The sequence below is a fragment of the Capsaspora owczarzaki genome (assembly GCF_000151315.2).
Source record: "Capsaspora owczarzaki ATCC 30864 unplaced genomic scaffold supercont2.2, whole genome shotgun sequence".
NCBI lineage: Eukaryota > Filasterea > Ministeriida > Capsasporidae > Capsaspora > Capsaspora owczarzaki.
Window position 1 is genome coordinate 1,557,208 of NW_011887293.1, and position 12,541 is coordinate 1,569,748.

At 52.8% G+C, this 12,541-nt stretch overlaps 4 protein-coding genes across 4 annotated transcripts; 1 reads left to right on the forward strand and 3 right to left on the reverse strand.

Moving 5' to 3' along the window:
* Positions 1 to 883: 883 nt before the first annotated feature.
* On the reverse strand, positions 884 to 3,003 carry CAOG_01662 (hypothetical protein; the record flags this gene model as incomplete). The annotated part of the gene is made up of 7 exons (XM_004364473.2): positions 884 to 1,105; positions 1,196 to 1,323; positions 1,694 to 1,727; positions 1,965 to 2,087; positions 2,231 to 2,347; positions 2,659 to 2,736; positions 2,851 to 3,003. 7 exons carry the CDS (start codon positions 3,001 to 3,003, stop codon positions 884 to 886), a joined length of 855 nt encoding a protein of 284 aa, XP_004364530.2.
* Positions 3,004 to 3,092: 89 nt separating this feature from the next.
* On the reverse strand, positions 3,093 to 8,440 carry CAOG_01663 (peroxisomal acyl-CoA:dihydroxyacetonephosphate acyltransferase; the record flags this gene model as incomplete). Its single annotated transcript, XM_004364474.2, has 6 exons — positions 3,093 to 3,847; positions 3,963 to 4,118; positions 4,215 to 6,389; positions 6,544 to 6,710; positions 6,991 to 7,684; positions 8,102 to 8,440. 6 exons carry the CDS (start codon positions 8,438 to 8,440, stop codon positions 3,185 to 3,187), a joined length of 4,194 nt encoding a protein of 1,397 aa, XP_004364531.2. The 3' UTR covers positions 3,093 to 3,184.
* A 56-nt stretch (positions 8,441 to 8,496) lies between these two features.
* CAOG_01664 (Rbm22 protein) lies at positions 8,497 to 10,853 on the reverse strand. The gene is made up of 4 exons (XM_004364475.2): positions 10,690 to 10,853; positions 9,478 to 10,244; positions 9,029 to 9,252; positions 8,497 to 8,892 (listed from the first exon to the last, which is right to left on the reverse strand). Exons 1-4 carry the CDS (start codon positions 10,807 to 10,809, stop codon positions 8,762 to 8,764), a joined length of 1,242 nt encoding a protein of 413 aa, XP_004364532.2. The 5' UTR covers positions 10,810 to 10,853; the 3' UTR covers positions 8,497 to 8,761.
* Positions 10,854 to 11,249: 396 nt separating this feature from the next.
* On the forward strand, positions 11,250 to 12,508 carry CAOG_01665 (hypothetical protein). Its single transcript, XM_004364476.2, has 2 exons — positions 11,250 to 11,631; positions 11,751 to 12,508. The coding sequence occupies exons 1-2, from the start codon at positions 11,308 to 11,310 to the stop codon at positions 12,408 to 12,410; spliced, it is 984 nt and encodes a 327-aa protein (XP_004364533.2). The 5' UTR covers positions 11,250 to 11,307; the 3' UTR covers positions 12,411 to 12,508.
* The last annotated feature ends 33 nt before the right edge of the window (positions 12,509 to 12,541 follow it).

A 12,541-nucleotide genomic window follows, 5' to 3' on the forward strand; every position in this document is an offset into this window, starting at 1 on the left:
CTGGACTGAAATTTCTGCGATACTTTTTGAGAATAACTGCACGACAATGAATGCGCTAATCACCATACTTCAAATTTTTATCACAGGCCGGGATCAAGCTCGCGGAAGTGACACCCTTCGCTGCAAACAACACAACAACCGATCAACGCTCGTTTTTCAGCGCACACCGCACGCTTGACGTCAGCGTTCACTTGTATTACATTTGAATGATTTTTGACACGCATTGGTGTGCAGCGAGGACCGAGTGCCGCAAGACTGCCAGCGGTACAAGTAAGGGAAGTGACCGATTTGAGCTCACTTTTGTTTTCATGTCTGAAGATTGGGGTTGATTTCAGCGGTGCATCTGCACCAAGTGCGCAACCGCCGTTGAAGCGGATCCATGAAACAAGCAAACCCAAGCATCCGGAAGTCAACAGAACACCGACCCAGTGAGAACGTGCCGGTCTGCAGAACTTCGGACCACAATTTCACTTTGCCATTCATTTCATCGTGACGTTGTCACGCTTTCTTTCCAATATTTCCGGCAGGTTCTTACACAAGCCATCCACTCGCATTCTTGACTTTGTCATACAACTCGCGCTGTCTGTCAGTCATACTTTGAAACGACATCATTACTCGTTCTCAATCTATCAAACAGATGCCTGTGTCAGTTCGTGACTTTCGCGGTTTTTTCTCACGTCACAACACCATTTCTCGAACGCAGAACAAGAGCCCAGGCGGTGCTAAACGCACGACGTGTGCAGCAGCAAGACAACAACAACAGTGAACAAAAAGGGTGAAGATCATTTAAGTTCGAATAACGTTTCGAAACATTCGAAACGAATCAACAGCGTTCCATTGTGTTTCTATTGTTCATGCACAAGAACAAAAAAACAGCACTCCACTACAGCGCCCGGGAAAGTCTGGGAAGAGCCTGCTTGTCCAAAACAGCTTCCGTCGCTTTGGACTTGACAGAGGTTGGCAGGAGTTTCACCACAATGCATGTAATGTTGTCGGTTGTGCCGCTTTTTAGAGCATGTTGTACAATGGTCGTACTCGACTGTTCCACATCGGGATGGCATTTGACAATATCGACTAAATCTTGATCTCCGAGCACATCGGTGACCTAGAAAACCAGACGGGCAGTCAAAATCCCCTTTGTTTTTCGAACGGTACACATCCACCTCACAATCCTCTTGATCGTCTACTGGCTTACACCATCGCACACCAGAATAATGTGCGTGTCTTCTTTTTCGTCCAGAAGTGCACAGGAAACGTGTGGAACACTAATCATCTGACGCTTGTGCTGCAAATCTCCAAACGCTCGAGTGATGTTGTAGCGTCCTGTTCAACGCCAAGCCAGAGCGTGCGAGTCAGTTTGGTCACTTGTCGTCTCGGCTCTACTCACTCACATCATTGGTTGGGATATCGTACCATTTACCCGACCATTTTCAATTGCGCCACCGCTTTTTTTGACTCGCGCTTGTTCAGATGCGTCGGTCGCTTTATGGTCGCGCGTTAAACGCACAGCCACTCCATTACAGCTGTTTCAACCAAAGTGGCATCATCAAGAGCAACTCTAAGCACCAGCGCAACAACTCCCCGTCCCAAAAAAACACACACACACAAAAAAAAAAAACAAAAAAAAAAAAAACACACACAAAAAAAAAACAAAGCACCACAACAACAACTTCAGCGAACCTGAGTACAGCACGAGTATCGCCGACATTGGCCGCATAGACAACTTTCTGTCACGCCAGCAAAGAGTAATGGGTTCACACACACACACACACACACACACACACACACACACACACACACACACACACACACACACACACACACACACACACACACACACACACACACACACACACACACACACACACACACACACACACACACACACACACACACACACACACACACACACACACAAAACATAAACACACACACACACACACACACAAATTTGCTATGCTCACCTGAGGCGGGCCCTCGTCATTCAACTCATCCCGAATCAAGCACAGCGCATTTGTGCAGCCAGACTCGCTGATCCGAGCAGTGGCAATTTCGTAATCAACCTGCTTGAAAATGGGCTCAAACAACTGCCCCATTGTGGGCTCAAAAAAGTGCCCCATTGTTCTGCGACCACCTATACCGCGGAACACCCACAGTTCAATCGATTGATCAGTACCAGACCCAAGAGGTTCGTCTCGCCATGCCTGCATCTGCCTCGGCAGCTCCACACCTTTGGCAAGATTTGCCCGACTAGCCGCGCCACTTCATCGCCACTGTGCCCGTCGTTAATAAAGAACAAGGCTTGCGGTCTTGGCGTTCCCAAGTCGAGATAGCATCCGTGGATATCCTGTGCATCGGAGCAATTAGCAGGGTTCTGATTCTGATGTGTCAAGCGCGGTGTGCACCACCACAGCAACCAAAAACCCAGACACCGCGTTACTACACTTCCAGCATGGAGCGAGTTCGACTTTACAAAAGTACGATAGCCCAAGAATTGCGGGACAGGAGGGAAGGGCGAGGGAAAAGCAGGGCAACGAGAAGGCAGGAAAGAAAAAAAAAAAAAAAAAACAAACCAAAAAAAAAAAAAAAAAAAACCAAATCGAAGGCAAACATCGTCGCGACTCACTCCCCGAGCCTTCCTTCCACGAGTCACCGTACAGGTGGTGCGATTCTCGCCAAGCCTCCATCACCTAGTGACGGCGTGTTTGCCAACACCAACTCCCAATACTGATTAATCTGAGTGATCCGCGTGTTGTTACGCACATTCCTCCAGCAGCGTTCATGTTTGGGCGTTTTAGGTCCTCGACGTCCCTCCACTTTTCCATGCAGGCAACACACAATGTGCCGTACCTCCATACTGGCTCGGTGCATTCGATTGGGATTCCAGCTGACACCGACTTCGTAGCGCTCTGACTGGAAAGTTTGCGAACGTGTGTCGCACTGCGCATCGTGCACCAAGCTTTTGTGCGCCAACGCCGCGACGAACGATCTCATGTTCTTCATGTGAAAAACGAGCGTCTTGTCAAAAATAAAGCTAACAAAACCAACCAGAAATTAAAAAAAAAAAACCAAAAAAAAAAACTGTCCTCAATCTAAATTTGAAACAACCTTGGTATTCTTTGCCACCACAAAAACAGGACATGGAAAAAAACCCAAACGCAAACACAAACGACTCACAACCAGCTCAAAGCTTGGCCGCGGGCTGCACGGAAAAGTCCGCGCGAAGCCGGTGAGCAAGCGAGTCCAAAGAGGCAGCAACCGCAGCGGCACTCTGTCGGGTTGCGGTAGGGTTGTTTTGCCAAGAAGTAGGGAGGCGGCGCATGCTGGCAATACGCTCGACAAACTGCTCAAGTGCAACTCCTCGTTGGAAGGCGGGAAGGAGTCGAGCACGACTGGACAGCAGGGCGGCATTCGGAACTTTGGCAGCGGCAGCATCAGCTGCTTTGCTGCTGGCTGCGGCAGATGCAAGAGAGGCCGTCGTTGCAGGAGCCAAGCGCACATGTTCAATCACCTGGTGGCGGTGGAAGGACGATAGGGCATGGCGAACTGGTTCCGCAGAGATGCCTTCAAAGGCCGGCAGCACGTTCGCATCAAACAACTCACAGCCAAGGAGCTGAATCTGCAAGACAAGGTCTGCTGTTGGAATAGCAATCGTGCTCGCACCAGCACGCTGCATTGCCAGTAGCGCAAGACTTGCAATCCAGTAACTGTCGATGAACGGCCAGAGAAGCGCGCATAAGAACTCGCAGGGCGCTTGTCCACTCGTAGAAATAGACACATAGGACTTGCTGGAATCAAGCGTGACCAAGGACCGAGCGATCAATGACTGCAGAGTCTGTTGGAATTGCTGCAAGTGGAGAAGCCCAACCCCCCAAACAAAGAAAACAAGCCAAAACCAACCCCCGTTCAGAACACGCACACCACGCAGGACTCACATCCACACCCGTGCCACAACGCCTTACAACAGCTGGATCTGGGCAATCAATCAAAAACTCCCGCGAGAGAAGAGTTCGCAGGAAGCCACTCAGTTGACTGGCTCCCTCAACAGAGACTCGAGATGATCCCAACGCGAACAATGGCAAGGCGACCAAGCAATCTTCAATAAATACGTGCATGATCTGACGAGACACAAAATAATACAGACAGTCGGCAACAGTCAGGCAACAGAGCGCTCGCAAACCCAACCCCCCGGCGCCCTAGCATACTGCACTCACCTGATTGCGGTAGTTGGCCAATGCAATCTCGTTCACAACCTCCTCAGGAGAGCTGAGATGCAGCGACAAGGAGTCTGGCACCGAGCTCTCGACGCGATCCAGGTTGGCAGAAACAATGCCTGGGAAAATACCCAGTGAAGCAACGAGCAATGCCGGGGCGTCTTCACCGGCCATCCAGTCCAGCGTGCAGCCACGAGAAGTTAGCTCTGCAGCCAAAGCGGTCAACTCGCGTGCCAAGCGTTCGGTAGGAAGCGACACACTTGGGCGAGATGCAGAGACGCGTACCAAAACATCACCAACGGCACGTTTGACGTTCGTTGTGGAAATGGGAAGCGCAGCGTTGAACACAACATTGTGGTGGTGAAGCAACATCAAGGCACCCAGGAGCTGCGCGGGCTGGAACACATGCAAAAGCTGCTGACGCCGCAGAATCTCCAACCCGAGCGTGTAGGCAAACTGCTGTTTCACACCAGCCTGGAGAGTGCGGGAGGCACCGGCTGGGGCCATCGCGACCAAGCGACGATCAATCCGTTGCGCAGGCTCAAGGGCGGCGTTATATTCCTGCGTTGAAACCGGTCGCCCAAAGCGCACATGGATGCGACCGAGATCAGTGCCGAGAGCCGAGCTGACTTTCAACAGGCCCGATGTGGATTCCTTCGGTTTGGGCAAGCCAAGCAGCTCGCGAACGTACAAGTCGCGCTCAAAGAGGCGCTCGTAGCTGAGACCAACTGGGACCATCTGAACATCGCTCACTCGGCAGTCAAAGAACGGGTCGAGCACCATTGACAGCAAGCCAGTCTTGGGCGGAAGCGACTTGCCTGTGCGGCTTCGCGTACCTTCGAGGAAGAACTCGATCGGAGAGTCGCCATTAATGACAATGGTCTGAACATACGACGAGAAGACGGCCCAGTACAGCTTGTCCGAACCGAACGAGCGTCTCATGAAGAAGGCGCCCGAGTTGCGCAAAAACCAGCTGACGCCTGCCATTGCCATAAAGTCCTGCCCAGCAGCAACCGCCGGAAGAGGAAGATCGTGTGCCCACATGACATAGGACACGATTAAAAAGTCCAAGTAGCTCCGGTGCGATGGCAGCAGCATGACTGGGGCGTGAGTAACGGCCTCGCGCAGACGGTCGAGTTCGGCCAGATCGCAGGTAATGTTGCGATAGAGCTGCTCGAGCGCACCTCGAAGGGTCATGGCCATGGCGCGCAGAGCTGTGACCCGCAGATTGTGGCTCATGGTGTCAAGAATGGAGCGAGCCTCAGCAGCAACGACATCGCGCGGGACGCCTCGCCGAATGGACTCGTCGGTGAGCGTTCGTTGAACCAACGAGCTGTCAAACGCAACCTGTCGGATCTGCCACGGCGCACGCTGCTCTACGTTTCGGTACATTGGCGGCGTGCCGCGCGAGCGCAGACCAAACCGAAGGACATGCATGCGCGGAGAGGCAGAGAGCGCGCCAGACGAGCCAGGCTGCACAGGCATCAGGAAGCAGTCCATGGCATGCGTGTACGATATTTGGCGAATGCGGGTGACGCCGCGGAGATGCCGGTAGACGCCAAAAGTGCTCGTCAGAAGGTAGTTGCGCCAAAATTGCTCCAACTGCCATGCCGGAGACTGTCTGGCAATGAACGTGCGATGGAGGTCCACGTTGGAAACATGCAGCGCAGCAACCACGGCACTCGCATGCTGGGCCGGGTGGAAGGCTTGCACCAAGTCGACAGCTTCTTCTTCCCAATCATCGGCGAGCAACATGCCACGAGCGCGTTCAAACGACCAACCGGCAGTCAAATACCAGCGTAGGGCGTAAACAACAGTCTCGGCGAAGGCCGCCGGGGCACGAACTGGCGGCTGCACAGCACTGAAGGCCTTGCGTTGGCGAACGGTGAACGCTTGTGCGGCAGCCCGCAGCACTTCCCAAGCAACCAAGCGAGACGGATCGCAGGCAACGTGGAAGAACTCGAGTTGCGAGTGGACGCTGCTGCGGCCGAGCAGACCGTTGAAGGGCGCGACGGGTTGACTGGCCACAGCGTGACCTCCTGCCTTGAGCAAGGCCGTTGCCGCAACATCGACAGGCACAATGTCGGCGCGAGCCTGAGCGGACGCTGGCAGTGAGCTCACAAGTTGATCGCCGCTGGCAAGCAGAGCACTCGCGATCAAAGTTGGCCGGTCAATCTGATCAGAAAAAGCAAAAGAAAAAGAAAAAGAAGAAGAAGAAGAAAAAAAAAAAAAGGCGAGAAACACCACCCCCCACAAGGAATGAGAACCAAAGCAACAATGAGCAACTGGAACGAATTGGTACATAGCCAAAACAACGAAGGCGACGTACCCATCCGGCGCACGGGACGGACAAAGCAGGACCGATCAATGTGGTGCGCACGCAGGCGATTGACATGCAGTTAGCGTACTGCGCCAAAACGTGCTCAGCGAGGGCTCTCGAGAAAGTGTACAGGTCCGGATAGAGCTCGAGAGCGGTTCTGACCAACAAATCACGATCTGATTTTTGTCAAACCAAACAAAACCCCAACCAACCAACCAACCAACCAACCAAAACAAACAAACAAACAAACAAACAAACAAACAAACAAACAAACAAACAAACAAACAAACAAACAAACAAACAAAGAAACAACCAACCAAAACAAACAAATAAACAAACAAACAACCAACCAAAACAAACAAATAAACAAACAAACAAACAAACAAACAAAACCCCAAAGGTGTGAGAAATCCAAAAACTCAGCTCAACCAAGCAAAGGCAAATCGATGCCCATACCATGTGCAGAAAGTGAAAGAACTCGATCAATAGCATCGACATCAACCAAGCCATTGGGCCCAACGCAAGCACGTGCAATGGCAGCAGGGAGAGGCGGGAGCGTTTCTCGCAGTGTAGTTTGACGGCCTTGGGCGAGCAAGGGAGCAGATACAAACGCCGAAGAAAGCACCACCACACGAATGTGGCGATGAAATCTGGTCTGCAGCAGCCGCATCAAGCGCGCAGTACCGCCAACATTGACGGTCACGGCATCGAGCAATGCAGCACTGCGATGCGCGCGGCTATTGTCGGACGCCAGAGTAGCGGCAAGATCAGACGCAATCGACACTCCAGCGCAGTGGTAAACTGTGCCAACATGCGCGACCAGTGTTTGCAGACTTTGCCGCGGAATGGCGAGCGTTTCGGTGGTGGAGGAGAGGTCAATGGGCACGCCGACCAGACGGACGGCCGTGGCAGCGCGCGTCAGCAGTGAGTAGACCAGGATGGAGCCGTCCGGTTGCACCTCCCAGTGCAGCTCTGGAGCCCGAAGAGCGAGTGCGGCAGTGACAGATTTTACCAAGCCAGCCACTCGTTCACGGACACGCTGTTGAACGATCTGCTCGTTCAATTCGCTGCTGCTGCTCGCCGAGTTGTTAGCCATTCCGGATGCAGGAAGCAGTGTTGTTGCTGGTCGCAATGCCAGGTAAACAAGGATCTGAGAGTCAAAGTGTTTCAAGTTTCCAGTCAGTCGACCCTGATTCTGATTTCCTGAGTTGAACTGTGTGTGTGTGTGTGTGTGTGTGTGTGTGTATTTTCATTGGGAGATGTGGCTTTCTTGTCTTTCACGTCGATGTTTTGGAACGCGCTGCCCTTGATTCGATGTTTTTGTATGGAGTTGCATTGCAATCAATCTTTGCTTCCCAATCTCATGTCCATCAATCTCAGCCTTCTTCCAATTCTAAATCAAAATGAAAGACAACCAACAACGCCGAATGAGAATGAAAAATGACTCGATGTCTGTCATTGTGCGAAAATTTGAGTCGCTGCATGATGATGATGGATGGATGGATGGATGGGATGGATGGATGGATGGATGGATGGATCGCTTTCGCTGCAATGCATTCAAACAAACCTCGTGCTGGTGAGTCGGATCGGCACCCGCGGCAGCAGCAGGAGGGGCACGCGTCGCACTGAGGATGCCGCGTGGACACGCATCGCTCTTCAACGCAGTGCCGCCGGCGCAGCAGTGGTCGAGGAGCAGCTGGGCGAGCAGCGCAGTGCCGACCGTGCCTGTAGCGCCAGTGATCAGCACGGCGGGAGTGTCAGTCCTTGTGCTGCTACCAGCCGATGCTACAACAGCTGCTGCTGCTGCTGATGATGATGAAGATGATGATGATAACGGCGAGGCAGTGCGGTTGGCTGCAGTCGCAGATGAGAACGATCGCGCTCGAGCGCGCGCGTCAAAATCCATCGCGCGATTTGGTCTGGCTTCAGGGGAACGTGGAGTGAGTGTGAAACAAGTAGGGATGCGGATTGAATTCAAGCACACACTCAACAGAACGAATTGGAAGGAAGGGAGAAAAAGAAGGAAGGAAAGAGCGACAAAAAGTGAAAATGATCAGTCATTGAAGGTTGAAGGTTAAACGGCGAGATTGAACAACATCATCATCCAACAGCTGCAGCTGCAATAGAAGCACACATCAGAGTGGACAACCACCCAGTTTGAACAAAGGAACAGAAACATACAAAAAAAATGGCCATAAAGAAAAAAAAATGCAGCCAAAAAATGCCATCAAGATTGGTCGACAAAGCCGCCCTTGTTCGAACCCATGCGCTGAGGATCTTGCGACGAATATCGAAGGCTACCGGAAGCTCCAGACGCGGTCGGCGGAGGCGGCGGAAGAGAAACTGTACCAGCTGCGGCTGTTTTTGATTTTTTCGTTTTTTTTTTTCAACAGCCAGGCGCAAACGTGAGCTCACAATCCACAGTTCATTCAATACTCAAACCCAGCCATTTCAATAGATTGACCACACTGCTCGAATGCACCCACGGCCATACCTGCGCCATTGGCAGGGCTGCTGCTGCCTCCACCAAACGAGCTTTGATTGGCTGCCGACTTGCCCCACATGATTTTGAGCTTGCGATCGTGAATAATCGCCTTGTTATACGAGCGTTCCGCAGCTGCCTCAGCAAAAAGTCGCGTTGTGAAGGCAACGAACGCACAGGCGGCCTTTCTTGATATTGTGATGGATCGGATTTCGCCAAACTGATAAAAGTAGTCTCTGTGATGAGGTAGAGATTGGAAAAAGTCAGCGAGACTAAGATACGCCACTGCACCACAATTCCACGGCAAGCAAAAGGAGCCAGAAAACAAACAACCAAACAGATGTGACAACAAAACCCTTCTCCAACCCAAGCCCATTCACAACCCTTTACCCCCAAAACCATCCTCTGGAAAGCTCAACCACCACCAGAACAACACTAAAAATAGACGTGGAAACACATACCGCAAGTCGTCTTCAGAAATAGAGTCATCCAGATTTCCAACATAAAGCGTGGTGATGGACTTGTCAGCGGGCGGCGTAATCTTGGGCATCTTGACCAGTTGGCCCAGCATCTTGGCAGCGACGGGGTCGTTGGTGCCATAGTAGCGGTCGACAATGTTTTGCTTGGCGAGCGCGCTGGAGGGATCGGTGGGAAGCTCGTGACGGTACGGACATGTCTCGCCTCGCTTGCACTCTCCCTTGACAAAGAAGGTGCAAATGTGTGCAGCATTGCGCTTGTAGTATGGCTCGCGACGTGCAAGTCGGCTCAAGGCGTCAGGACCGACCTTTGAGACATCGGACGCGGAGAGCACAGCTAGGGCATTATCACCGCCGCTGTTGCCGCTGCTGCTGCTGCCGCCCTCGCCTGTCGCGCCAGGGATGACGACTGCTTCTGCCGACAGCGATCCATGCGCCAGTGGCAGCGTGCCCGTGTACGGCGATGCCAGCGCAGGGTTTTCCGAGTTGGCAATCGCGTTGGCCATATTGTGGACATGGTACTGGCGATTGACGTCCGACCGCGGCAGATCGTTGGCGACCCCACTCAACTGGTCACGGACCTGCACTGGCAGCGCATATTCGAGATCGAGGATGCATGTCTGGCAGACGTTCTTGAGCTTGGCGCATGTCTGGCAGATTTCCGTTTTCTTGAACCGCATATTCCGCCCAGGCTGCCAGCGGAAGATGGTGAATGGCCTTGAGCAGATCTTGCACTCGTTGCCGTATTGTTCCTACCAAATACGTCGAGCACAGCAGGTCGATCAGTTCGAGTCAGTATTGTGCTGGACGAAGCGGACTTGTGCTCCAATGAAGGCCCCCCCCCTCCCCTGCCACCCACTTCCACGAATGACGGTGGCTCTTGCTTCAATTCATCAAGTAGCAGTTCAGCGTGGCCGTCACTCGGAGCGGACGATGTTGTTGTTCTTCGAGTGAGTGGTCTGAGCGACGACGCCAATGCGTTTCCATACAAAAAACACCCCTCACGCTCTCCCGCTTTTCACCCCTTCCGCCCATCCCTGACCCTGTTGCTCAAGTTGGCTGTCGTCCGTCGTCTGTCGCTTGATGGTTGCATCCCAGCCCCCGCTCCACTATTCCCCTTCAGCTGTCAGCCTCTCTCTCTCTCTAGCTCTCTGCCGCTGCTTGCTTCTCTGTCTTATGCTCAGTCTCTCCACCCACCTTGGTCATGCGCAGGTACGGGTTGTCGCCCAGACACGTCTGGCATAGGATGGGGAACTCGGACGACTCCCAGCCCATCACCGACGGCAGCTGCTGCCCAGCGCGCATGGACGTCGACATTGGTGCAGAGCAAATGGAAGGGAGAACTGAGCCTTGAGCCTGACTTGGCAAAGAACAAGTAAAATCAATGCATTACAATCGAAACACATCACTCACGAAGGAGATCAGAGGGACGAAGCAGACAAACAAAAAAAGCATTTGGGAAAAAACCAGCCCACAAGGTTGGTTTGGTTTGGTCTGATCTGCTGAGCAGAAGCAAGTGCAACTACCTGTAAAATCAACAACACAAATCACACACTCGCAGCAAAGCGGAGGAGGGAAGACGAAATAATGAAAGGGGTGGACGAACATGAAGCAGGTTCAATAATGCAAAATCCACACAAATCGTCAACATCCCAGCGTTGTTTCAAAAGCAGCTTCTGCTCGCTGATGATGATGACGATGATGATAAAGTATCCAAGCAACTGCATTTGACTGCCACGTCCCGCACTCCTGATTCTAATCCCACACTGATTCTTAGTAACGAAAGCGCGGTGTGATTGTTCGTTTTGTTTCGAAATGTGCTTTCTATGCGGTTTTCGAGGCGGACACTCGCACGCCGACAACAAGGCGTCATCGACAGAGATCTCCCAGCAAGAACAACAGCAGCAACAAGAACATCAGTCGTCGTCTGGCGTTGTGACACGGTCGAGATTGCGCGCTAGCAACAGCGCCAATCCCAATCCCAACCCCACTCCCAATTCTAGTTCTACGAGCACTGCGACGACTGCGACTGCGACTGCGACTCGGGTCGGATGGCACAAGTACCGCAATGACAAGTTCCCTGGCAAGGAGTACGTGCCCACGCGCGCAGAGCACCTCGCCAACATTTGGTCGCATGCGGTAAGGATTCGGGGTTCCATCTGTCGAAACTGACCAACCGTTGGCGCTCGCTCACTACTGGTTGCACTGTCAACACATCGGGGGGGGGGGTTTCTAACCTGCTCCATCATCACTCTCAGGTCGGCATTCTGTTTGGCTTGTTCGCGCTGTGGGACATGCAGCGAAACGCGGATTCGCGCCCAAAGCTGGTTGCCGCCTGGACGTACGGCGTCTCTCTGATTGCCCTCTTTGGCGTGTCGACCATGTACCATGTCGTGTTTTACAACCACTGGGGCGAATTTCTGACGCGCCTCTTCAAGCTGGGCGACCGCGTCATGATCTTTGTGTTTGTCGCGGGATCGTACACACCCTGGATTCTGCTCGTCGATCTGCCAGACAGCTTCCTGTGGGGCGAGACCATGCTCACCGTCATCTGGAGCATTGGCTTTGCGGGTATTGCCTTCTCGTCCTTTTTCACGCTGACCAAGCGGCGGACAACCACGGTCGAAATCATCGAACTGGGCTTTTACCTCGGGATGGGCTGGATTGGCGCCTTTGTCGCGCAGCCCATGATGGCGTCCGGCGTGTCTGGGGTGGCGCTCTCGCTTCTGGTTGCAGGCGGCCTCAGCTTCTCCATCGGAGTCTACTTTTTCCGCCTGGACGGCATCATGCCGTTCGGACACACCGTCTGGCACATCTGGGTGATTATTGGTTGCGCCTTCCACTATCACGCCGTCTGCCACCACTTGCTGCCCTCCGCGACCCACCCTTCGACGCATGCCATCATGTCGAGCGCTTAGAACCTCAGAAGGATCAGATTGTTGTTGTTGTTGTTGTTGTTGCTGTGTCCAGTTTTTTTTTTTTTCAGTCCAATCCAAAAACCCCTCGTCGTTTCCTGCACCTCTCTCCTTCCTCCGCAACGCATTTTGTG

Excerpts from the sequence above, each read along its gene's own strand:
- CAOG_01664 (XM_004364475.2), bottom strand. The coding sequence starts at position 10,809 with ATGTCGACGTCCATGCGCGCTGGGCAGCAGCTGCCGTCGGTGATGGGC. Across the intron at positions 10,245-10,689 it reads CGTACCTGCGCATGACCAAG|GAACAATACGGCAACGAGTG; the intron begins GTGGGTGGAGAG and ends CGTATTTGGTAG. Across the intron at positions 9,253-9,477 it reads ATTTCTGAAGACGACTTGCG|AGACTACTTTTATCAGTTTG; the intron begins GTATGTGTTTCC and ends ACCTCATCACAG.
- CAOG_01665 (XM_004364476.2), top strand. The coding sequence starts at position 11,308 with ATGTGCTTTCTATGCGGTTTTCGAGGCGGACACTCGCACGCCGACAAC. Across the intron at positions 11,632-11,750 it reads CCAACATTTGGTCGCATGCG|GTCGGCATTCTGTTTGGCTT; the intron begins GTAAGGATTCGG and ends CATCACTCTCAG.